General features: G+C 45.0%; 1 protein-coding gene across 3 annotated transcripts in view; it reads right to left on the reverse strand.

Annotated features, from left to right (window-relative positions):
* The window catches only part of sncb (synuclein, beta), a 62,049-nt gene that overhangs the window by 26,591 nt on the left and 9,443 nt on the right, over positions 1-26,015 (reverse strand). For all 3 annotated transcript variants that reach the window (XM_036970241.2, XM_036970242.2, XM_036970240.2), the window contains exons 3-5: positions 20,656-20,685; positions 19,219-19,304; positions 7,740-7,823 (exon numbers count right to left, since the gene is read on the reverse strand). In XM_036970241.2, coding sequence (XP_036826136.1) covers positions 7,740-7,823; positions 19,219-19,304; positions 20,656-20,685 — 200 coding nt within the window. The remainder of the gene's footprint in view (positions 1-7,739; positions 7,824-19,218; positions 19,305-20,655; positions 20,686-26,015) is intronic.

Raw genomic sequence — 26,015 nt, forward strand, 5'->3', positions numbered from 1 at the left:
GATTCCCCAGTTCTACTGGTTAGATTCCCCTCTACTGGTTAGATTCCCCAGCCCTACTGCTTAGATTCCCCAGTTCTACTGGTTAGATTCCCCAGTTCTACTGGTTAGATTCCCCAGTTCTACTGGTTAGTTTCCCCTCTACTGGTTAGATTCCCCTCTACTGGTTAAATTCCCCAGTTCTACTGCTTAGATTCCCCAGCTCTACTGGTTAGATTCCCCTGTTCTACTTGTTAGATTCCCCAGTTCTACTGGTTAGATTCTCCAGTTCTACTGGCTAGATTCCCCAGTTCTACTGGTTACATTCCCCAGTTCTACTGGTTAGATTCCCCAGTTCTACTGGTTAGATTTCCCAGTTCTACTGGTTAGATTCCCCAGTTCTACTGGTTAGATTCCCCAGTTCTACTGGTTAGATTCCCCAGTTCTACTGGTTAGATTCCCCAGTTCTACTGGTTAGATTCCCCTCTACTGGTTAGATTCCCCAGTTCTACTGGTTAGATTCCCCAGTTCTACTGGTTAGATTCCGCAGTTCACTGGTTAGTTTCCCCAGTTCTACTGGTTAGATTCCCCAGTTCTACTGGTTAGATTCCCCAGTTCTACTGGTTAGATTCCCCTCTACTGGTTAGTTTCCCCTCTACTGGTTAGTGTCCCCAGTTCTACTGGTTAGATTCCCCTCTACTGGTTAGATTCCCCTCTACTGGTAAGTTTCCCCAGTTCTACTGGTTAGATTCCCCAGTTCTACTGGTTAGATTCCCCAGTTCTACTTGTTAGATTCCCCAGTTCTACTGGTTAGATTCCCCTCTACTGGTTAGTTTCCCCTCTACTGGTTAGTTTCCCCTCTACTGGTTAGATTCCCCTCTGCTGGTTAGATTCCCCAGTTCTACTGGTTAGATCCCCCAGTTCTACTGGCTAGATTCCCCTCTACTGGTTAGATTCCCCAGTCCTACTGCTTAGATTCCCCAGTTCTACTGGTTAGATTCCCCAGTTCTACTGGTTAGATTCCCCTCTACTGGTTAGTTTCCCCTCTACTGGTTAGTTTCCCCTCTACTGGTTAGATTCCCCTCTGCTGGTTAGATTCCCCAGTTCTACTGGTTAGATCCCCCAGTTCTACTGGCTAGATTCCCCTCTACTGGTTAGATTCACCAGTTCTACTGGTTACATTCCCCAGTTCTACTGGTTAGATTCCCCAGTTCTACTGGTTAGATTCCCCAGTTCTACTGGTTAGATTCCCCAGTTCTCCTGGTTAGATTCCCCTGTTCTACTGGTTAGATTCCCCTCTACTGGTTAGATTCCCCCAGTTCTACTGGTTAGATTCCCCAGTTCTACTGGTTAGATTCGATCCCCCAGTTCTACTGGTTAGATTCCCCAGTTCTACTGGTTAGATTCCCCAGTTTTACTGTTTAGATTCCCCAGTTCTACTGGTTAGATTCCCCAGTTCTACTGGTTAGATTCCCCAATTCTACTGGTTAGATTCCCCAGTTCTACTGGTTAGATTCCCAGTTCTACTGGTTAGATTCTCCAGTTCTACTAGTTAGATTCCCCTCTACTGGTTAGATTCCCCAGTTCTACTGGTTAGATTCCCTCTGTTCTACTGGTTAGATTCCCAGTTCTACTGGTTAGATTCTCCAGTTCTACTAGTTAGATTCCCCTCTACTGGTTAGATTCCCCAGTTCTACTGGTTAGATTCCCAGTTCTACTGGTTAGATTCTCCAGTTCTACTGGTTAGATTCCCCAGTTCTACTGGTTAGATTCCCCAGTTCTACTGGTTAGATTCCCCAGTTCTACTAGTTAGATTCCCCAGTTCTACTGGTTAGATTCCCCAGTTCTACTGGTTAGATTCCCCAGTGCTACTGGTTAGATTCCCCAGTTCTACTGGTTAGATTCACCAGTTCTACTAGTTAGATTCCCCATTTCTACTGGTTAGATTCCCCAGTTCTACTGGTTAGATTCCCCTCTACTTATTAGATTCCCCTCTACTGGTTAGATTCCCCAGTTCTACAGGTTAGATTCCCCAGTTCTACTGGTTAGTTTCCCCTCTACTGGTTAGATTCCCCTCTACTGGTAAGTTTCCCCAGTTCTACTGGTTAGATTCCCCAGTTCTACTGGTTAGATTCCCCAGTTCTACTTGTTAGATTCCCCAGTTCTACTGGTTAGATTCCCCTCTACTGGTTAGTTTCCCCTCTACTGGTGAGTTTCCCCTCTACTGGTTAGATTCCCCTCTGCTGGTTAGATTCCCCAGTTCTACTGGTTAGATCCCCCAGTTCTACTGGCTAGATTCCCCTCTACTGGTTAGATTCCCCAGTCCTACTGCTTAGATTCCCCAGTTCTACTGGTTAGATTCCCCAGTTCTACTGGTTAGATTCCCCTCTACTGGTTAGTTTCCCCTCTACTGGTTAGTTTCCCCTCTACTGGTTAGATTCCCCTCTGCTGGTTAGATTCCCCAGTTCTACTGGTTAGATCCCCCAGTTCTACTGGCTAGATTCCCCTCTACTGGTTAGATTCACCAGTTCTACTGGTTACATTCCCCAGTTCTACTGGTTAGATTCCCCAGTTCTACTGGTTAGATTCCCCAGTTCTCCTGGTTAGATTCCCCAGTTCTACTGGTTAGATTCCCCAGTTCTACTGGTTAGATTCCCCAATTCTACTGGTTAGATTCCCCAGTTCTACTGGTTAGATTCCCAGTTCTACTGGTTAGATTCTCCAGTTCTACTAGTTAGATTCCCCTCTACTGGTTAGATTCCCCAGTTCTACTGGTTAGATTCCCCCTGTTCTACTGGTTAGATTCCCAGTTCTACTGGTTAGATTCTCCAGTTCTACTAGTTAGATTCCCCTCTACTGGTTAGATTCCCCAGTTCTACTGGTTAGATTCCCAGTTCTACTGGTTAGATTCTCCAGTTCTACTGGTTAGATTCCCCAGTTCTACTGGTTAGATTCCCCAGTTCTACTGGTTAGATTCCCCAGTTCTACTGGTTAGATTCCAGTAGAACTGTAAGTGCGTGTGTAGTGTTGGGATTCGTTACTTGAAAAGGTAGTTTATTCCATATGATTTGTAACAAAAGTAGTTTATTCCATATTACTCGATATATAAAACAAGATGGCGCCGACAGACATGGCAGCTTTGCTTCTTGCTCCAAAGCAAATTTGCAGCATTTATTTATTTTTGTTGTGTTGTTGTTTATTTTTATTGTGTTGTTGTTTATTTTTGTTGTCCGGAGTGGACCATCGCTTCTGAGTATATTACTCGCTAATGTTCAGTCTCTGGACAATAAAGTAGACGAGCTCAGGGCGAGGATCTCCTTCCAGAGAGACATCAGGGACTGTAACATGCTCTGTTTAACAGAATCATGGCTCTCTCTGGATATACTGTCCCCATCCATACAGCCAGCTGGGTCCTCAGTACATCGTGCAGAAAAGAATAAAGAACTCTCCTGGAAGAAGAAAGTCGGTGATGTTGTCAGGGAAATTGCAAGATTATGTTATAATGCAATACGCATTATAATGGTTGTTTTATTCGTCAGAACAGAGTATTCTGTTAACTATTGTGTGTGTGTTCTACTGAGGATGGGCCTCTATGAGATAACCCTGACAGAGGAGATTTACGATGTCTTTGGGTGATAAAACCTAAAGAGCATTCCAGAGAACATGAGTTAATGTTTCTGCTCTATACCGTACCAGGAAGAGATGGTTCCAGTTCGGAGTCGGAGGGCCAGACACTGGTCTATACAATGAAAACCGTTGACACAGCATATACTGCCTTCTATGTATTATAGATATCTTTCATATAGATCTTAACCTTGTGACCCATTCTATGTATCTGTTGTTCGTCATGTCGGTTGGAAGGGGAGTATCTTGGCTATAAAACATCTTTGTACTTTTGTTTTATCACTCTCAACGGATCGTTATAAATGGTGAATCGTTGACAAGTCATTGCTATTGCAAAGCTCTTATTATTAAAGATGTAGTTTAAGTATAACTCTGACTTGTGTGATACGTTTGTCTCTCCTCATTTGATAATACAGAAATAAATCACCACAGTGTATGTTTCATGATTTAACTACTCATGGTGTGATTGTGATAACGTACAGAAACTCAAGTCCTTTTTTTCATCCTGACCAAGAATACCTCACAATCAAATGCAGACCGTATTACCTCCCAAGATAATTATCTTTGGTTATAGTCACAACTGGGTCCTGGACTTCCTGATGGGCCGCCCCCCAGGTGGTGAAGGTAGGAAACAACACCTCCACTACACTGATCCTCAACACAGGGGCCCCACAAGGGTTCGAGCTCAGCCCCCTCCTGTACTCCCTTTTCAGCCATGACTGCGTGGCCAAGCACACCTCCATCTCAATCATCAAGTTATCAGACGACACAACAGTAGTAGACCTGATTACCAACAATGACGAGACAGCCTACAGGGAGGAGGTGAGGGCCCTGGCACCATAACCGCTCACTCAACGTCAACAAAACGAAAGAGCTGATCGTGGACTTCAGTAAACAGCAGAGAGAGCAACCCCCTATCCACATCGACGGGACCACAGTGGAGAAGGTGGAAAGCTTCAATTTCCTCGGCGTACACATCACTAACAAACTGAAATGGTCCACCCACACAGATAGTGTGGTGAAGAAGGCGCAACAGCTGCAACCTCAGGAGGCTCATTAACTTTTACAGATGCAAAATTGAGAGCATCCTGTCGGGCTGTATCACCGCCTGGTACGGAAATTGTACCACCCGCAACCACAGGGATCTCCAGAGGGTAGTGAGGTCTGCACCGTTCACCAGGGGTAAACTACCAGCCCTCCAGGACACATACACCACCTGATGTCACAGGAAGGCCATAAAGATCATCAAGGACAACAACCACCCGAGCCACTGCCTGTTCACCCCGCTATCATCCAGAAGGCGAGGTCAGTACAGGTGCATCAAAGCTGGGACCGAGAGACTGAAAAACAGCTTCTATCTCAAGGCCATCAGACTGTTAAACAGCCACCACTAACATTGAGTGGCTGCTGCCAACACACTGACTCAACTCCAGCCACTTTAATAATGGGAATTGATGGGAAATGATGTAAAATATATCACTAGCCACTTTAAACAATGCTACCTAATATAATGTTTACATACCCTACATTATTTATCTCATATGTATACGTATATACTGTACTCTATATCATCTACTGCATCTTTATGTAATACATGTATCACTAGCCACTTTAACTATGCCACTTTGTTTACATACTCATCTCATATGTATATACTGTACTCAATACCATCTACTGTATCTTGCCTATCCCGCTCTGTACCATCACTCATTCATATATCTTTATGTACATATTCTTTATCCCCTTACACTTGTGTCTATAATGTAGTAGTTTTGGAATTGTTAGTTAGATTACTTGTTGGTTATTACTGCATTGTCGGAACTAGAAGCACAAGCATTTCGCCACACTCACATTAACATCTGCTAACCATGTGTATGTGACAAATAAAATTTGATTTGATTTGATTTGATTTGCTGCAGATTGTCTATTGTCCAAAATGTCATTATCACATTGACCGGTCAGTCCTGCTGGCTATCCCGGCGATGGGAAACTTATTAAACCACTGGAATAGTGATGGATAGAGAGCACACTTCTCACTAGACACTGAATCACTAACGGCCTTTGCTATTACAGAAGAGATCAGAGGTACGTCCTCATTCCATTTATATGGACGTCTGTCATGACATTCTCTAAACAGCTATTCTACGTTCGCTCGATAAGTAGTGGGCACGTTACTAGAAAAAGTAGCAGTAATAATATGACAATATTAAAGACAGTAACTCGTTATATTAAAGACAGTAACGCGTTATATTAAAGACAGTAACTCGTTATATTAAAGACAGTAACTCGTTATATTAAAGACAGTAACGCGTTATATTAAAGACAGTAACGCGTTATATTAAAGACAGTAACTCGTTATATTAAAGACAGTAACGCGTTATATTAAAGACAGTAACTCGTTATATTAAAGACAGTAACTCGTTATATTAAAGACAGTAACACGTTATATTAAAGACAGTAACTCGTTATAGTAAAGACAGTATATTAAAGACAGTAACTCGTTATAGTAAAGACAGTATATTAAAGACAGTAACGCGTTATATTAAAGACAGTAACGCGTTATATTAAAGACAGTAACGCGTTATATTAAAGACAGTAACTTGTTATATTAAAGACAGTAACTCGTTATATTAAAGACAGTAACGCGTTATATTAAAGACAGTAACTCGTTATATTAAAGACAGTAACTCGTTATATTAAAGACAGTAACTCGTTATATTAAAGACAGTAACTCGTTATATTAAAGACAGTAACGCGTTATATTAAAGACAGTAACTCGTTATATTAAAGACAGTAACTCGTTATATTAAAGACAGTAACACGTTATATTAAAGACAGTAACTCGTTATAGTAAAGACAGTATATTAAAGACAGTAACTCGTGTGTGTGTGTGTGTGCGTGTGTCTGCGTGTGTGAGCTTTTGAGCTCAACCCAACCTGATCCGACAGGGCCTAGACACATGGTCATAGGGCCGTGTAGGGTCTGTTTTCTCATCAATATCTAGGGCCGTGTAGTGTCTGTTTTCTCATCAATATCTAGGGCCGTGTAGTGTCTGTTTTCTCATCAATATCTAGGGCCGTGTAGTGTCTGTTTTCTCATCAATATCTAGGGCCGTGTAGTGTCTGTTTTCTCATCAATATCTAGGGCCGTGTAGTGTCTGTTTTCTCATCAATATATAGGGCCGTGTAGTGTCTGTTTTCTCATCAATATCTAGGGCCGTGTAGTGTCTGTTTTCTCATCAATATCTAGGGCCGTGTAGTGTCTGTTTTCTCATCAATATCTAGGGCCGTGTAGTGTCTGTTTTCTCATCAATATCTAGGGCCGTGTAGGGTCTGTTTTCTCATCAATATCTAGGGCCGTGTAGTGTCTGTTTTCTCATCAATATCTAGGGCCGTGTAGTGTCTGTTTTCTCATCAATATCTAGGGCCGTGTAGTGTCTGTTTTCTCATCAATATCTAGGGCCGTGTAGTGTCTGTTTTCTCATCAATATCTAGGGCCGTGTAGTGTCTGTTTTCTCATCAATATCTAGGGCCGTGTAGTGTCTGTTTTCTCATCAATATCTAGGGCCGTGTAGTGTCTGTTTTCTCATCAATATATAGGGCCGTGTAGTGTCTGTTTTCTCATCAATATCTAGGGCCGTGTAGTGTCTGTTTTCTCATCAATATCTAGGGCCGTGTAGGGTCTGTTTTCTCATCAATAACTAGGGTACGGGTAGGGCTCGACTATCACTAATTTGATCACTAACATTTAAAAGCTGAGTCATTTCCTCTGCTGCGTAGTACAGTCCTATCTGACTAAGATCATAACATGATGTCAGAAGTCCTTCAATTTTAGTCAAATAAGTCAGGAGAGATTACTTCGCAGAAAATAACGTTGCTTGAGTTTAGAGGTGACGAAAAGTAGTTAACAGCTAAGCGCTCTCTTATGTCTGGTCATTGAGCATAGCAGCCGAAGTGGAGCATAGGCAATCGGGCATGGGTAGGGTGTGTGTGTGTGTGTGTGTGTGTGTGTGTGTGTGTGTGTGTGTGTGTGTGTGTGTGTGTGTGTGTGTGTGTGTGTGTGTGTGTGTGTGTGTGTGTGCGTGTGCGCGCGTGCGTGCGTGCGTGCGTGCGTGTGTGTGTGTGTGTTATCCCTCTTACCTGCTGGTTCTCGTCATATGTCTCTCCTTCCAGATGATCTCTTTGTGTCTCTCCTTCCATGGCTTCCTGCCCATACTCCTCAGGCTGTGGACAAACATAATATTGTAAAACAAAACGAACAACACGTCCTATTTCACCAGAACACTATTTTTTTGTATTTTTTTTTTGTGGACCAGGGTTGGAGTCAATTCCATTTCAATTCAGGAAATACACTGAAATTACAATTTCACTTGTCTTCCATGCTTGTCAACGAAGATGATTTGGAATTTGGTTAACTTTCTGAATTGACTGGAACTGAAATGGAATGGACCCCAACCCTGGCACAGATCTAATGGAAACACATATAGTAGCATAGGGGCTAACCCCCAAGGATCCTACACTAATAGATGTACCCAGAGGACAGGTCACCCCCCAGTATCCTACACTAAGAGATGTACCCTGAGGACAGGTCACCCCCCAGTATCCTACACTAATAGATGTACCCAGAGGACAGGTAACCCCCCAGTATCCTACACTAATAGATGTACCCAGAGGACAGGTAAACGTCAGTATCCTACACTAATAGATGTACCCAGAGGACAGGTAAACCTCAGTATCCTACACTAATAGATGTACCCAGAGGACAGGTCACCCCCCAGTATCCTAAACTAATAGATGTACCCAGAGGAAAGGTCACCCCCCAGTATCCTACACTAATAGATGTACCCAGAGGACAGGTCACCCCCCAGTATCCTACACTAATAGATGTACCCAGAGGACAGGTCACCCCTCAGTATCCTACACTAATAGATGTACCCAGAGGACAGGTAAACCTCAGTATCCTACACTAATAGATGTACCCAGAGGACAGGTCACCCCCCAGTATCCTAAACTAATAGATGTACCCAGAGGAAAGGTCACCCCCCAGTATCCTACACTAATAGATGTACCCAGAGGACAGGTCACCCCTCAGTATCCTACACTAATAGATGTACCCAGAGGACAGGTAAACCTCAGTATCCTACACTAATAGATGTACCCAGGGGACAGGTCACCCCTCAGTATCCTACACTAATAGATGTACCCAGAGGACAGGTAACCCCCCCCCCCCCCAGTATCCTACACTAATAGATGTACCCAGAGGAAAGGTAAACCTCAGTATCCTACACTAATAGATGTACCCAGAGGACAGGTCACCCCCCCCCAGTATCCTACACTAATAGATGTACCCAGAGGACAGGTCACCCCTCAGTATCCTACACTAATAGATGTACCCAGAGGACAGGTAAACCTCAGTATCCTACACTAATAGATGTACCCAGAGGACAGGTAACCCCCCCCCCCCCCCCAGTATCCTACACTAATAGATGTACCCAGAGGACAGGTCACCCCCCAGTATCCTACACTAAGAGATGTACCCAGAGGACAGGTCACCCCCCAGTATCCTACACTAATAGATGTACCCAGAGGACAGGTCACCCCCTAGTATCCTACACCAAGAGATGTACCCAGAGGACAGGTCATGGCGTAGGGGTCTGAAAGCTACTGGTAGATCACCAAGGTACATGGATACTTCAGTCATTTTAGTAATTAACATGAAATCTATCTCAGTCTATCATAACATTGAATATCTTTTAAGAAATGTATTCATATATATATATATATATATATATATATATATATATATATATATTATAATTAGTTTTATATCTGTGTCCATATTGTCACTGAGTTTCTAGTAGAGTTTCAAAATGTATGTTTTATTGTCAAGTGCACAAGTACAGTCGTGGCCAAAAGTTTTGAGAACGACACAAATATTAATTTCCACAAAGTTTGCTGCTTCAGTGTCTTTGTGCAGGGTAGCCTTAGAGTTCTTGGGAACAGGAATGATGGTGGTTACCTTGAGACATGTGGGGATTACAGACTGGGACAAGGAGAGGTTGAAAATGACCGTGAATATGCCTGCCAGCTGTACTGGACATGAAATGAAATGCTGACTTAGAAGTTCTTAACCAACAATGCAGTTTTAATAAAAACAAGTGTTACGTAAAAATATATAAGTACAAAATAATACAAATTAAAGAGCAGCAGTAAAATAACAGTAGTGAGGCTATATACAGGGTATTACGGTACAGAGTCAATGTGGAGGCTATATACAGGGTATTACGGTACAGAGTCAATGTGGAGGCTATATACAGGGTGTTACGGTACAGAGTCAATGTGGAGGCTATATACAGGGTGTTACGGTACAGAGTCAATGTGGAGGCTATATACAGGGTGTTACGGTACAGAGTCAATGTGGAGGCTATATACAGGGTGTTACGGTACAGAGTCAATGTGGAGGCTATATACAGGGTGTTACGGTACCGAGTCAATATGGAGGCTATATACAGGGTGTTACGGTACCGAGTCAATATGGAGGCTATATACAGGGTGTTAGGGTACCGAGTCAATATGGAGGCTATATACAGGGTGTTACGGTACAGAGTCAATGTGGAGGCTAAATACAGGGTGTTACGGTACAGAGTCAATGTGGAGGCTATATACAGGGTGTTACGGTACCGAGTCAATATGGAGGCTATATACAGGGTGTTACGGTACCGAGTCAATATGGAGGCTATATACAGGGTGTTACGGTACCGAGTCAATATGGAGGCTATATACAGGGTGTTACGGTACCGAGTCAATATGGAGGCTATATACAGGGTGTTACGGTACAGAGTCAATGTGGAGGCTATATACAGGGTATTACGGTACAGAGTCAATGTGGAGGCTATATACAGGGTGTTACGGTACAGAGTCAATGTGGAGGCTATATACAGGGTGTTAGGGTACAGAGTCAATGTGGAGGCTATATACAGGGTGTTACGGTACAGAGTCAATGTGGAGGCTATATACAGGGTGTTACGGTACAGAGTCAATGTGGAGGCTATATACAGGGTGTTACGGTACAGAGTCAATGTGGAGGCTATATACAGGGTGTTACGGTACCGAGTCAATATGGAGGCTATATACAGGGTGTTACGGTACCGAGTCAATATGGAGGCTATATACAGGGTGTTACGGTACCGAGTCAATATGGAGGCTATATACAGGGTGTTACGGTACCGAGTCAATGTGGAGGCTATATACAGGGTGTTACGGTACCGAGTCAATGTGGAGGCTATATACAGGGCGTTACGGTACAGAGTCAATGTGGAGGCTATATACAGGGTGTTACGGTACCGAGTCAATATGGAGGCTATATACAGGGTGTTACGGTACCGAGTCAATATGGAGGCTATATACAGGGTGTTACGGTACAGAGTCAATGTGGAGGCTATATACAGGGTGTTACGGTACAGAGTCAATGTGGAGGCTATATACAGGGTGTTACGGTACAGAGTCAATGTGGAGGCTATATACAGGGTGTTACGGTACAGAGTCAATGTGGAGGCTATATACAGGGTGTTACGGTACAGAGTCAATATGGAGGCTATATACAGGGTGTTACGGTACAGAGTCAATGTGGAGGCTATATACAGGGTGTTACGGTACAGAGTCAATGTGGAGGCTATGTACAGGGTGTTACGGTACCGAGTCAATATGGAGGCTATATACAGGGTGTTACGGTACCGAGTCAATATGGAGGCTATATACAGGGTGTTACGGTACCGAGTCAATATGGAGGCTATATACAGGGTGTTACGGTACCGAGTCAATATGGAGGCTATATACAGGGTGTTACGGTACCGAGTCAATATGGAGGCTATATACAGGGTGTTACGGTACCGAGTCAATATGGAGGCTATATACAGGGTGTTACGGTACAGAGTCAATGTGGAGGCTATATACAGGGTATTACGGTACAGAGTCAATGTGGAGGCTATATACAGGGTGTTACGGTACAGAGTCAATGTGGAGGCTATATACAGGGTGTTACGGTACAGAGTCAATGTGGAGGCTATATACAGGGTGTTACGGTACAGAGTCAATGTGGAGGCTATATACAGGGTGTTACGGTACAGAGTCAATGTGGAGGCTATATACAGGGTGTTACGGTACAGAGTCAATGTGGAGACTATATACAGGGGTGTTACGGTACAGAGTCAATGTGGAGGCTATATACAGGGTGTTACGGTACAGAGTCAATGTGGAGGCTATATACAGGGTATTACGGTACAGAGTCAATGTGGAGGCTATATACAGGGTGTTACGGTACAGAGTCAATGTGGAGGCTATATACAGGGGGTACCGGTACAGAGTCAATATGGAGGCTATATACAGGGTGTTACGGTACCGAGTCAATGTGGAGGCTATATACAGGGGGTACCAGTACAGAGTCAATGTGGAGGCTATATACAGGGTGTTACTGTACAGAGTCAATGTGGAGGCTATATACAGGGTGTTACGGTACAGAGTCAATGTGGAGGCTATATACAGGGTGTTACAGTACAGAGTCAGTGTGGAGGCTATATACAGGGTGTTACGGTACAGAGTCAATGTGGAGGCTATATACAGGGGTGTTACGGTACAGAGTCAATGTGGAGACTATATACAGGGTGTTACGGTACAGAGTCAATGTGGAGGCTATATACAGGGTGTTACGGTACAGAGTCAATGTGGAGACTATATACAGGGTGTTACGGTACCGAGTCAATGTGGAGGCTATATACAGGGTGTTACGGTACAGAGTCAATGTGGAGGCTATATACAGGGTGTTACAGTACAGAGTCAGTGTGGAGGCTATATACAGGGTGTTACTGTACAGAGTCAATGTGGAGGCTATATACAGGGTGTTACAGTACAGAGTCAATGTGGAGGCTATATACAGGGTGTTACTGTACAGAGTCAATGTGGAGGCTATATACAGGGTGTTACGGTACAGAGTCAATGTGGAGGCTATATACAGGGTGTTACGGTACAGAGTCAATGTGGAGGCTATATACAGGGTGTTACGGTACCGAGTCAATATGGAGGCTATATACAGGGTGTTACGGTACCGAGTCAATATGGAGGCTATATACAGGGTGTTACGGTACCGAGTCAATATGGAGGCTATATACAGGGTGTTACGGTACCGAGTCAATATGGAGGCTATATACAGGGTGTTACGGTACAGAGTCAATGTGGAGGCTATATACAGGGTATTACGGTACAGAGTCAATGTGGAGGCTATATACACGGTGTTACGGTACAGAGTCAATGTGGAGGCTATATACAGGGTGTTACGGTACAGAGTCAATGTGGAGGCTATATACAGGGTGTTACGGTACAGAGTCAATGTGGAGGCTATATACAGGGTGTTACGGTACAGAGTCAATGTGGAGGCTATATACAGGGTGTTACGGTACAGAGTCAATGTGGAGACTATATACAGGGGTGTTACGGTACAGAGTCAATGTGGAGGCTATATACAGGGTGTTACGGTACAGAGTCAATGTGGAGGCTATATACAGGGTATTACGGTACAGAGTCAATGTGGAGGCTATATACAGGGTGTTACGGTACAGAGTCAATGTGGAGGCTATATACAGGGGGTACCGGTACAGAGTCAATATGGAGGCTATATACAGGGTGTTACGGTACCGAGTCAATGTGGAGGCTATATACAGGGGGTACCAGTACAGAGTCAATGTGGAGGCTATATACAGGGTGTTACTGTACAGAGTCAATGTGGAGGCTATATACAGGGTGTTACGGTACAGAGTCAATGTGGAGGCTATATACAGGGTGTTACAGTACAGAGTCAGTGTGGAGGCTATATACAGGGTGTTACGGTACAGAGTCAATGTGGAGGCTATATACAGGGGTGTTACGGTACAGAGTCAATGTGGAGACTATATACAGGGTGTTACGGTACAGAGTCAATGTGGAGGCTATATACAGGGTGTTACGGTACAGAGTCAATGTGGAGACTATATACAGGGTGTTACGGTACAGAGTCAATGTGGAGGCTATATACAGGGTGTTACGGTACAGAGTCAATGTGGAGGCTATATACAGGGTGTTACAGTACAGAGTCAGTGTGGAGGCTATATACAGGGTGTTACTGTACAGAGTCAATGTGGAGGCTATATACAGGGTGTTACAGTACAGAGTCAATGTGGAGGCTATATACAGGGTGTTACTGTACAGAGTCAATGTGGAGGCTATATACAGGGGGTACCGGTACAGAGTCAATGTGGAGGCTATATACAGGGTGTTACGGTACCGAGTCAATATGGAGGCTATATACAGGGTGTTACGTTACCGAGTCAATGTGGAGGCTATATACAGGGGGTACCGGTACAGAGTCAATATGGAGGCTATATACAGGGTGTTACGGTACCGAGTCAATGTGGAGGCTATATACAGGGGGTACCAGTACAGAGTCAATGTGGAGGCTATATACAGGGTGTTACTGTACAGAGTCAATGTGGAGACTATATACAGGGTGTTACGGTACAGAGTCAATGTGGAGGCTATATACAGGGTGTTACAGTACAGAGTCAGTGTGGAGGCTATATACAGGGTGTTACAGTACAGAGTCAATGTGGAGGCTATATACAGGGTGTTACTGTACAGAGTCAATGTGGAGGCTATATACAGGGTGTTACGGTACAGAGTCAATGTGGAGGCTATATACAGGGTATTACGGTACAGAGTCAATGTGGAGGCTATATACAGGGTGTTACGGTACAGAGTCAATGTGGAGGCTATATACAGGGGGTACCGGTACAGAGTCAATATGGAGGCTATATACAGGGTGTTACGGTACCGAGTCAATGTGGAGGCTATATACAGGGGGTACCAGTACAGAGTCAATGTGGAGGCTATATACAGGGTGTTACTGTACAGAGTCAATGTGGAGGCTATATACAGGGTGTTACGGTACAGAGTCAATGTGGAGGCTATATACAGGGTGTTACAGTACAGAGTCAGTGTGGAGGCTATATACAGGGTGTTACGGTACAGAGTCAATGTGGAGGCTATATACAGGGGTGTTACGGTACAGAGTCAATGTGGAGACTATATACAGGGTGTTACGGTACAGAGTCAATGTGGAGGCTATATACAGGGGTGTTACGGTACAGAGTCAATGTGGAGACTATATACAGGGTGTTACGGTACAGAGTCAATGTGGAGGCTATATACAGGGTGTTACGGTACAGAGTCAATGTGGAGGCTATATACAGGGTGTTACGGTACAGAGTCAATGTGGAGACTATATACAGGGTGTTACGGTACAGAGTCAATGTGGAGGCTATATACAGGGTGTTACGGTACAGAGTCAATGTGGAGGCTATATACAGGGTGTTACAGTACAGAGTCAGTGTGGAGGCTATATACAGGGTGTTACTGTACAGAGTCAATGTGGAGGCTATATACAGGGTGTTACAGTACAGAGTCAATGTGGAGGCTATATACAGGGTGTTACTGTACAGAGTCAATGTGGAGGCTATATACAGGGGGTACCGGTACAGAGTCAATGTGGAGGCTATATACAGGGTGTTACGGTACCGAGTCAATATGGAGGCTATATACAGGGTGTTACGTTACCGAGTCAATATGGAGGCTATATACAGGGTGTTACGGTACAGATTCAATATGGAGGCTATATACAGGTTGTTACGGTACCGAGTCAATATGGAGGCTATATACAGGGTGTTACGGTACCGAGTCAATATGGAGGCTATATACAGGGTGTTACGGTACCGAGTCAATGTGGAGGCTATATACAGGGTGTTACGGTATAGAGTCAATGTGGAGGCTATATACAGGGTGTTACGGTACCGAGTCAATATGGAGGCTATATACAGGGTGTTACGGTACCGAGTCAGTGTGGAGGCTATATACAGGGTGTTACGGTACAGAGTCAATGTGGAGGCTATATACAGGGTGTACCGGTACAGAATCAATTTGCAGGCTATATACAGGGTATTACGGTACAGAGTCAATGTGGAGGCTATATACAGGGTGTTACGGTACCGAGTCAATATGGAGGCTATATACAGGGGGTACCAGCATAGAGTCAATGTGGAGGCTATATACAGGGGGTACCGGTACAGAGTCAATGTGGAGGCTATATACAGGGGGTACCGGTACAGAGTCAATATGGAGGCTATATACAGAGGGTACCAGTACAGAGTCAATGTGGAGGCTATATACAGGGGGTACCGGTACAGAGTCAATGTGGAGGCTATATACAGGGTGTTACAGTACAGAGTCAATGTGGAGGCTATATACAGGGTGTTACGGTACAGAGTCAGTGTGGAGGCTATATACAGGGTGTTACGGTACAGAGTCAATGTGGAGGCTATATACAGGGGGTACTGGTACAGAGTCAATGTGGAGGCTATATACAGGGGGTACCGGTATCGAGTCAGTGTGGAGGCTATATACAGGGGGTACCAGTACAGAGTCAATGTGGAGACTACAGTGCCTTGCGAAAGTATTCGGCCCCCTTGAACTTTGCGACCTTTTGCCTCATTTCAGGCTTCAAACATAAAGATATAAAACTGTATTTTTTTGTGAAGAATCAACAACAAGTGGGACACAATCATGAAGTGGAACGACATTTATTGGATATTTCAAACTTTTTTAACAAATCAAAAACTGAAAAATTGGGCGTGCAAAATTATTCAGCCCCTTTACTTTCAGTGCAGCAAACTCTCTCCAGAAGTTCAGTGAGGATCTCTGAATATTCCAATGTTAACCTAAATGACTAATGATGATAAATACAATCCACCTGTGTGTAATCAAGTCTCCGTATAAATGCACCTGCACTGTGATAGTCTCAGAGGTCCGTTAAAAGTGCAGAGAGCATCATGAAGAACAAGGAACACACCAGGCAGGTCCGAGATACTGTTGTGAAGAAGTTTAAAGCCGGATTTGGATACAAAAAGATTTCCCAAGCTTTAAACATCCCAAGGAGCACTGTGCAAGCGATAATATTGACATGGAAGGAGTATCAGACCACTGCAAATCTACCAAGACCTGGCCGTCCCTCTAAACTTTCAGCTCATACAAGGAGAAGACTGATCAGAGATGCAGCCAAGAGGCCCATGATCACTGGATGAACTGCAGCGATCTACAGCTGAGGTGGGAGACTCTGTCCATAGGACAACAATCAGTCGTATATTGCACAAATCTGGCCTTTATGGAAGAGTGGCAAGAAGAAAGCCATTTCTTAAAGATATCCATAAAAAGTGTAGTTTAAAGTTTGCCACAAGCCACCTGGGAGACACACCAAACATGTGGAAGAAGGTGCTCTGGTCAGATGAAACCAAAATGGAACTTTTTGGCAACAACGCAAAACGTTATGTTTGGCATAAAAGCAACACAGCTCATCACAGCTGAACACACCATCCCCACTGTCAAACATGGTGGTGGCAGCATCATGGTTTGGGCCTGCTTTTCTTCAGCAGGGACAGGGAAGATGGTTAAAATTGATGGGAAGATGGATGGAGCCAAATACAGAACCATTCTGGAAGAAAACCTGATGGAGTCTGCAAAAGACCTGAGACTGGGACGGAGATTTATCTTCCAACAAGACAATGATCCAAAACATAAAGCAAAATCTACAATGGAATGGTTCAAAAATAAACATATCCAGGTGTTAGAATGGCCAAGTCAAAGTCCAGACCTGAATCCAATCGAGAATCTGTGGAAAGAACTGAAAACTGCTGTTCACAAATGCTCTCCATCCAACCTCACTGAGCTCGAGCTGTTTTGCAAGGAGGATTGGGAAAAAATGTCAGTCTCTCGATGTGCAAAACTGATAGAGACATACCCCAAGCGACTTACAGCTGTAATCGCAGCAAAAGGTGGCGCTACAAAGTATTAACTTAAAGGGGGCTGAATAATTTTGCACGCCAATTTTTCAGTATTTGGTGTGTTAAAAAAGTTGGAAAAATCCAATAAATGTTGTTCCACTTCATGATTGTGTCCCACTTGTTGTTGATTCTTCACAAAAAAATACAGTTTTCTATCTTTATGTTTGAAGCCTGAAATGTGGCAAAAGGTCGCAAAGTTCAAGGGGGCCGAATACTTTCGCAAGGCACTGTATATACTGGGGGCCATGCAGTGATAGTCTATAGTGATATAGGGCCTGGTGATAGTCTATAGTGATATAGGGGTTGGTGATAGTCTATAGTGATATAGGGCCTGGTGATAGTCTATAGTGATATAGGGGCTGGTGATAGTCTATATACTAGTAATGCAGGGGTTTTCAGAGAACAGTATGACATTAACAAGGCTTGATGTGACAGGTTGTCGTTGTGTCACAACAGTGATATAGAGTATGATTGGTCAAGATGAAGCATCCTATGGAGAGAGATACTGTAGCTCAAATAAAGTGGATTCACCCTGGAAACAAGGTGTCATGTGAATGTTTTCTGGGGGTTTTAGTGTGACAGCTAGTCACCATGTCAAAGATGAAAAGCAATCAACCCCCACCATCTCTGAAGGAACAGCCATAACCTCTTCCCCCACACACCCACACCGACCCCGGTGGCCACCTGTGTGTTTTAATTGATAGTGCAACCCATAGAGAGTAATGACATTGGACAAGGTTGCCTGGGAGCAAAGCAGCTGGGGGAGGAGAGGAAAGGGGAGGAGAGGAGAGAGGATGCGGGCAAAGAGGGGAGGAGAGGGGATGGGAGGGGGGATGAGAGGAAAGGATAGGAGAGGAGAGGAGAGGAGAGGGAATGAGAGGAGAGGAGGGGGAGAGGAGAGGAGAGGAGAGGGAATGAGAGGAGAGGAGAGGAGAGGAGAGGAGATGAGAGGAGAGGGAATGAGAGGAGAGGGGAGAGGAGAGGAGAGGAGAGGAGATGAGAGGAGAGGAGAGGAGAGGGAATGAGAGGAGAGGAGGGGGAGAGGAGAGGAGAGGAGAGGAGAGGAGAGGAGAGGAGAGGGAATGAGAAGAGAGGAGAGGAGAGGAGAGGAGAGGAGAGGAGAGGAGAGGAGAGGAGAGGAGAGGAGAGGAGAGGAGAGGAGAGGGAATGAGAGGAGAGGAGAGGTTGATAGTCCTAGTGAAGGGTTTATTACACTTCACCTGTCCTGGTTGACTGGCTGTAACTGGCTGACTGGCTGGCTGACTGGCTGACTGACTGACTAGCTGACTAGCTGACTGACTGACTGGCTGACTAGCTGACTGGCTGACTGACTGACTAGCTGACTGGCTGACTGACTGACTGGCTGACTAGCTGACTGGCTGACTGACTGACTAGCTGACTAGCTGACTGACTGACTGGCTGACTAGCTGACTGGCTGGCTGACTGACTAACTGACTGGCTGACTGACTGGCTAACTGACTGACTGGCTGACTAGCTGACTGATTGGCTGACTGGCTGACTGACTGACTGACTGGCTAACTGACTGACTAGCTGACTGATTGGCTGACTGGCTGACTGACTGACTGACTGGCTAACTGACTGACTAGTGTGTGTGTGTGTGTGTGTGTGTGTGTGTGTGTGTGTGTGTGTGTGTGTGTGTGTGTGTGTGTGTGTGTGTGTGTGTGTGTGTGTGTTAGTCGTACGTTCATGTCAGATGGGAACTCGTCCTTCTTCCCCAGGCCGGTGGCCGCAGCGATATTCCCCATGGCTCCACCAGCAAGGTCCTTCGCTGCATCATCACACACACACGTTAAAACACACACACACACACACACATTATTAACACACACAAACACACACACATTATTAACACACACGCACATTATTAACACACACAAACACACACACATTATTAACACACACACATTATTAACACACACACATTATTAACACACACACACACACGTATTAACACACACACATTATTAACACACACATTAACACACACACATTATTAACACACACACATTAACACACACACATTATTAACACACACATTAACACACACACATTATTAACACACACACACATTATTAACACACACACACAATATTAACACACACACATTATTAACACAAACACACATTAACACACACACATTATTAACACACACACATTAACACACACACACACACACACACACACACACACACACACACACACACACACACACACATTAACACACACACATTATTAACACACACACATTATTAACACACACACACACACATTATTAACACACACACACACATTATTAACACACGCACACACACATTATTAACACACACACATTATTAACACACACGCACATTATTAACACACACACACAATATTAACACACACACATTATTAACACAAACACACATTAACACACACACATTATTAACACACACACATTATTAACACAAACACACATTAACACACACACACATTAACACACACACACACACACACACACACACACACACACACACACACACACACACACACACACATTATTAACACACACACACACACATTATTAACACACACACACACACACATTATTAACACACACACACACATTATTAACACACACACACACACATTATTAACACACACACATTATTAACACACACACACATTAACACACACACATTATTAACACACACACACATTAACACACACACACATTATTAACACACACATTAACCCACACACATTATTAACACACACCCATTATTAACACACACATTAACACACACACATTATTAACACACACCCATTATTAACACACACATTATTAACACACAGACACACACATTATTAACACACACACACAGATTAACACACACACATTATTAACACAAACACACATTAACACACACACATTATTAACACACACACATTATTAACACACACACACACACATTATTAACACACACACATTATTAACACACACACACACACATTAACACACACACACATTAACACACACACACACATTAACACACACACATTATTAACACACACACACATTAACACACTCCTGTTTGGTTCAACATCTGAACTAAAGACTTAACAGTAAACAGTCAACATACCTGAACCAACACCATCTTTGGCCTTGGTGCCTGAAAAGGGAGAACAACACATCTGTTACCAGATTACAATGCTACATTACCCCAACCATTATCACGCATCATGTGTTACCACATTAAAATGCTACATTACCCCACCATTATCATGCATAATGTGTTACCACATTAAAATGCTACATTACCTAACCATTATCATGCATAATTACCCCACCATTACCCCACTTTAAAATGCTACAGCATCCATACCTTATCACGCATCATGTGTTACCACATCCAAATGCTACATTATCCCTACATTATCACGCATCACGTGTTACCACATTACAATGCTACAATATCCCTCCATTATCATGCATCATGTGCTACCACATTAAAATGCTACATTATCCCGCCATTATCATGCATCACCACATTAAAATGCTACATTATCCCTCCATTATCATGCGTCATGTGTGATCACATTAAGATGCTACATTATCTGTCCATTACCATGCATCATGTGTTACTTCATTCCAAATCCTATGTTTTCATCCATAATGATAATTATCTCAATAGCGTTACCAACACATTCCTCTTTAATACACACACAGTAAATGAGGCATTACCGTATAAACAACGCCTCGACATACTATATTAGCCATTTCTGAGAATGCATTATTAGAGGACAAACGTTCAACTTCTACCAGACCATTTACAGGTGAGTGTATAGCCACAGCAAGCAGCAGGTTTGATGTGCTGCCCTGTTAATCCCAGACGTTGGGAGCTGCACTCTCCTTATCTTCCTGTGGGAATTCACTGAGGTCTGCCCAGTCTGCCCACACACGCTAGCACGCACGCACACACGCGCGCACACACACACACACACACACACACACACACACACACAGACAGACAGCGAGAGACCAGATATGTTCATATCCCTAGTCTCTAGTTCAGGTCCTGACGTCTCCAGTGAGTTGAGATCCAATTACCCCAGATGTCTAGCTAGGCTATCACCACCACTGTGTCTGTCTGTCTGTCTGTCTGTCTGTCTGTCTGTCTGTCTTGTCCTCATCATAACCCATGAAACAGTACCAGGACCAGGGGTGGTGGTGCTGGGGGGGGGGTGGTAGTGCTGGGGGGGGGGTGGTGCTGGGGTGGTGGTGCTGGGGGGTGGTGGTGCTGGGGGGTGGTGGTGGTGGTGCTGGGTGGGGTGGTGGTGGTGCTGGGTGGGGTGCTGGGGGGTGGTGGTGCTGGGAGGGTGGTGGTGCTGGGGGGGTGGTGGTGCTGGGGGGGTGGTGCTGCTGGGGGGGTGGTGGTGCTGGGGGGGTGGTGGTGCTGGGGAGGGTGGTGGTGCTGGGAGGGTGGTGGTGCTGGGGGGGGTGGTAGTGCTGGGGGGGTGGTGGTGCTGGGGAGGGTGGTGGTGCTAGGGGGGGTGGTGGTGCTGGGAGGGTAGTGGTGTTGGGGGGGTGGTGGTGGTGCTGGGGGTTGGTGGTGCTCGGGGGGGTGGTGGTGCTGGGAGGGTGGTGGTGCTGGGGGGGTGGTGGTGCTCGGGGGGGTGGTGGTGCTGGGGGGGTGGTGGTGCTCGGGGGGGTGGTGGTGGTGGGGGGGTGGTGCTGCTGGGTGGGGGGGGTGGAGCTGGGGGGGTGGTGGTGCTGGGGGAGGGGGGTGGTGCTGGGGGGTGGTGGTGCTCGGGGGGGTTGGTGGTGCTGGGGGGGTGGTGGTGCTGGGGGGGTGGTGGTGCTCGGGGGGGTGGTGGTGGTGCTTGGTCCGATGTCCTGGTTTGTCTCTAAGGCCTTATATATCTTTACCAGTCTAATCCTGTTTGGTTCGATGTCCTGGTTTGTCTCTAAGGCCTTATATATCTTTACCAGTCTAATCCTGTTTGGTTTGATATCCTAGTTTGTCTCTAAAACATTATATATCTTTACCAGTCTAATCCTGTCTAATCCTGTTTGGTTCGAAGTCCTGGTTTGTCTCTAAGACATTATATATCTTTACCAGTCTAATCCTGTCTAATCCAGTCTAATCCAGTCTAATCCTGTCTAATCCAGTCTAATCCTGTCTAATCCAGTCTAATCCAGTCTAATCCTGTCTAATCCAGTCTAATCCAGTCTAATCCTGTCTAATCCAGTCTAATCCAGTCTAATCCTGTCTAATCCTGTCTAATCCAGTCTAATCCAGTCTAATCCTGTTTGGTTTGTGCACATCCCCTGATATACCAGTCTAATCCAGTCTAATCCAGTCTAATCCTGTCTAATCCTGTCTAATCCAGTCTAATCCAGTCTAATCCTGTTTGGTTTGTGCACATCCCCTGATATACCAGTCTAATCCTGTCTAATCCTGTCTAATCCTGTTTGGTTTGTGCACCAGAAGCAGGTCACAGTCTTATTATCTGATCCAGACTAACTTGATTGTGACTTGGAGTCTAAGTATCTTACTGTTGTGATACTGTAGCGCTGATGTCAACATCTGAACTAAAGCCAATTTGTTGTGACCATGCAGGACATAATAATTGGTTATATTTCCTCGCGGTCAAAATGAGCAAAATAATTATGCTATCCATCGTTTTTTTGAATTTCTGATGCTTCCTGACTGTCTAGTGTTCATTTAGGTGATTATTAGAGAGCTGTTCTAGTTTGTCTCTGTCATGACCATGACCTATCATGATCCCTGACCTAACTACCATGACCCCTGACCATGACCTATCATGACCTCTGACTAACTATCATGACCCCTGATCTCACTATTGTGACCCCTGACCTAACTATCATGACCCCTGATCTAACTATCATGACCCCTGACCTAACTATCATGACCCTTGATCTAACATGACCCCTGATCTAACTATCATGACCCCTGACCTAACTATCATGACCCCTGACCTAACTATCATGACCCCTGACCTAACAATCATGACCCCTGATCTAACTATCATGACCCCTGATCTAACTATCATGACCCCTGACCAAACAATCATGACCCCTGACCTAACTATCATGACCCCTGACCTAACAATTATGACCCCTGACCTAACTATCATGACCACTGACCAAACTATCATGACCCCTGACCTAACTATCATGACACCTGACCTAACTATCATGATCCCTGACCTATCACGACCCTTGATCTAACTATCATGACCCCTGACCTAACTATCATGACCCCTGATCTATCATGACCCCTGATCTCACTATCGTGACCCCTGACCTAACTATCATGACCACTGACCTAACTATCATGACCCCTGATCTATCATGACCCCTGATCACACTATTGTGACCCCTGACCTAACTATCATGACCCCTAACCTAACTATCATGACCCCTGATCTAACTATCATGACCCCTGATCTAACTACCATGACCCCTGACCTAACTATCATGACCCTTGATCTATCATGACCCCTGACCTAACTGTCATGACCCCTGATCTAACTGTCATGACCCCTGAACTAACTATCATGACCCCTGACCTAACTATCATGACCCCTGACCTAACTATCATGACCCTTGATCTATCATGACCCCTGATCTAACATCATGACCCCTGACCTAACTATCATGACCCTTGACCTAACAATCATGACCCCTGACCTAACTATCATGACCCCTGACCTAACTATCATGACCCCTGACCTAGCTATCACGGATAGCTTTCATTTCAGTGAATATCAGCGTTCTGGACACAGCGAAGAAACCGTAAGAAACCCTCTCCTCACCTCGTATGTCCGTTATCATTTCTATTTGGTTTTAGTCATTTTTAAGTATATTGAGTTCATTACCCTCCACCCCATCCACCTACACTGAGTGGTCAAAACATTAAGAACACCTTCTTAGTATTGAGTTGCAACTGCCCCTTTGGCTCTCAGAACAGACTCAATTCGTTGGGTCATGGACTCTACAAGTTGTCGATACCGTTCCACAGGGATGCTGACCCATGTTGACTACAATGTTTCCCACAGTTGTGTCAAGATGGCTTAATGTCCTTTGGGTGGTGGACCATTCTTGACACACACAGGAAACTGTTTGAGCGTGAAAAACCCATGACACAAACCGGTGTTCCTGGCACCAACTACTATACCCAGTTTAAAGGCACTTAAATATTTTGTCTCACCCTTTCACCCTCAATGGTACATATACACAATTCATGTCTCAATTGTCTCAAGGTTTAAATATACATATTTAACCCGTCTCCTCCCCTTCATATACACTGATTGAAGTAGATTTAACAAGTGACATTAATACGGGACCATAACTGTATACTCTATAACTGTCACGACTTCTGCCGAAGTTGGCTCCCCTGCCTGTTCGGGCGGTGCTCGGCGGTCGTCGTCACCGTCCTACTAGAAGTTGGCTCCCCTGCCTGTTCGGGCGGTGCTCGGCGGTCGTCGTCACCGTCCTACTAGAAGTTGGCTCCCCTGCCTGTTCGGGCGGTGCTCGGCGGTCGTCGTCACTGTCCTACTAGAAGTTGGCTCCCCTGCCTGTTTGGGCGGTGCTCGGTGGTCGTCGTCACCGTCCTACTAGAAGTTGGCTCCCCTGCCTGTTCGGGCGGTGCTCGGTGGTCGTCGTCACCGTCCTACTAGAAGTTGGCTCCCCTGCCTGTTTGGGCGGTGCTCGGTGCTCGGTGGTCGTCGTCACCGTCCTACTAGAAGTTGTCTCCCCTGCCTGTTCGGGCGGTGCTCGGCGGTCGTCGTCACCGTCCTACTAGAAGTTGGCTCCCCTGCCTGTTCGGGCGGTGCTCGGCGGTCGTCGTCACCGTCCTACTAGAAGTTGGCTCCCCTGCCTGTTCGGGCGGTGCTCGGTGGTCGTCGTCACCGTCCTACTAGAAGTTGTCTCCCCTGCCTGTTTGGGCGGTGCTCGGTGGTCGTCGTCACTGTCCTACTAGCCGATACCGATCCCTTTTTCGTTTGTCTGTTGGTTTTGTCTTATTAGTTTCACCTGTGTGTATTTTAGTTTAATTAGCTTCCCTATATGTAGTAGGTTGACCCGCCCTTGTTTTGTGCTGGTGTGTTTTTTGTTACTCTGTTGGATTGTGGTTTTCATGTGTGTATTCTCCGGACTGTTTGGTCCTGTGTTTGGGCTGGTCAATTCTATGCGCCCTGTGTGTTGGCGTGACCGTTTGTTTGCCGGAGAATAAATTCACGATATACTGAACCCTGCTCTCTGCGCCTGATTCCAACCCACCACTCCTAGTATCCCGTGACAATAACCTACTGCAGGTAAAGCCTATTTTACACACATCTCTGTTAGCAGCTAATTAGTCAGCTCTGTAGAAGGCAACATAAAGGCCTGTAACTGTCCCTCTGGTCCCCTGGAGACAGTCTCTCACTGTGTCCCTGACATAAAGGCCTGTAACTGTCTCTCGGTTCCCCTCGAGAC

This window comes from Oncorhynchus mykiss, chromosome 25 (genome assembly GCF_057628025.1).
Source record: "Oncorhynchus mykiss isolate SJ-2025 chromosome 25, ASM5762802v1, whole genome shotgun sequence".
Lineage (NCBI taxonomy): Eukaryota > Metazoa > Chordata > Actinopteri > Salmoniformes > Salmonidae > Oncorhynchus > Oncorhynchus mykiss.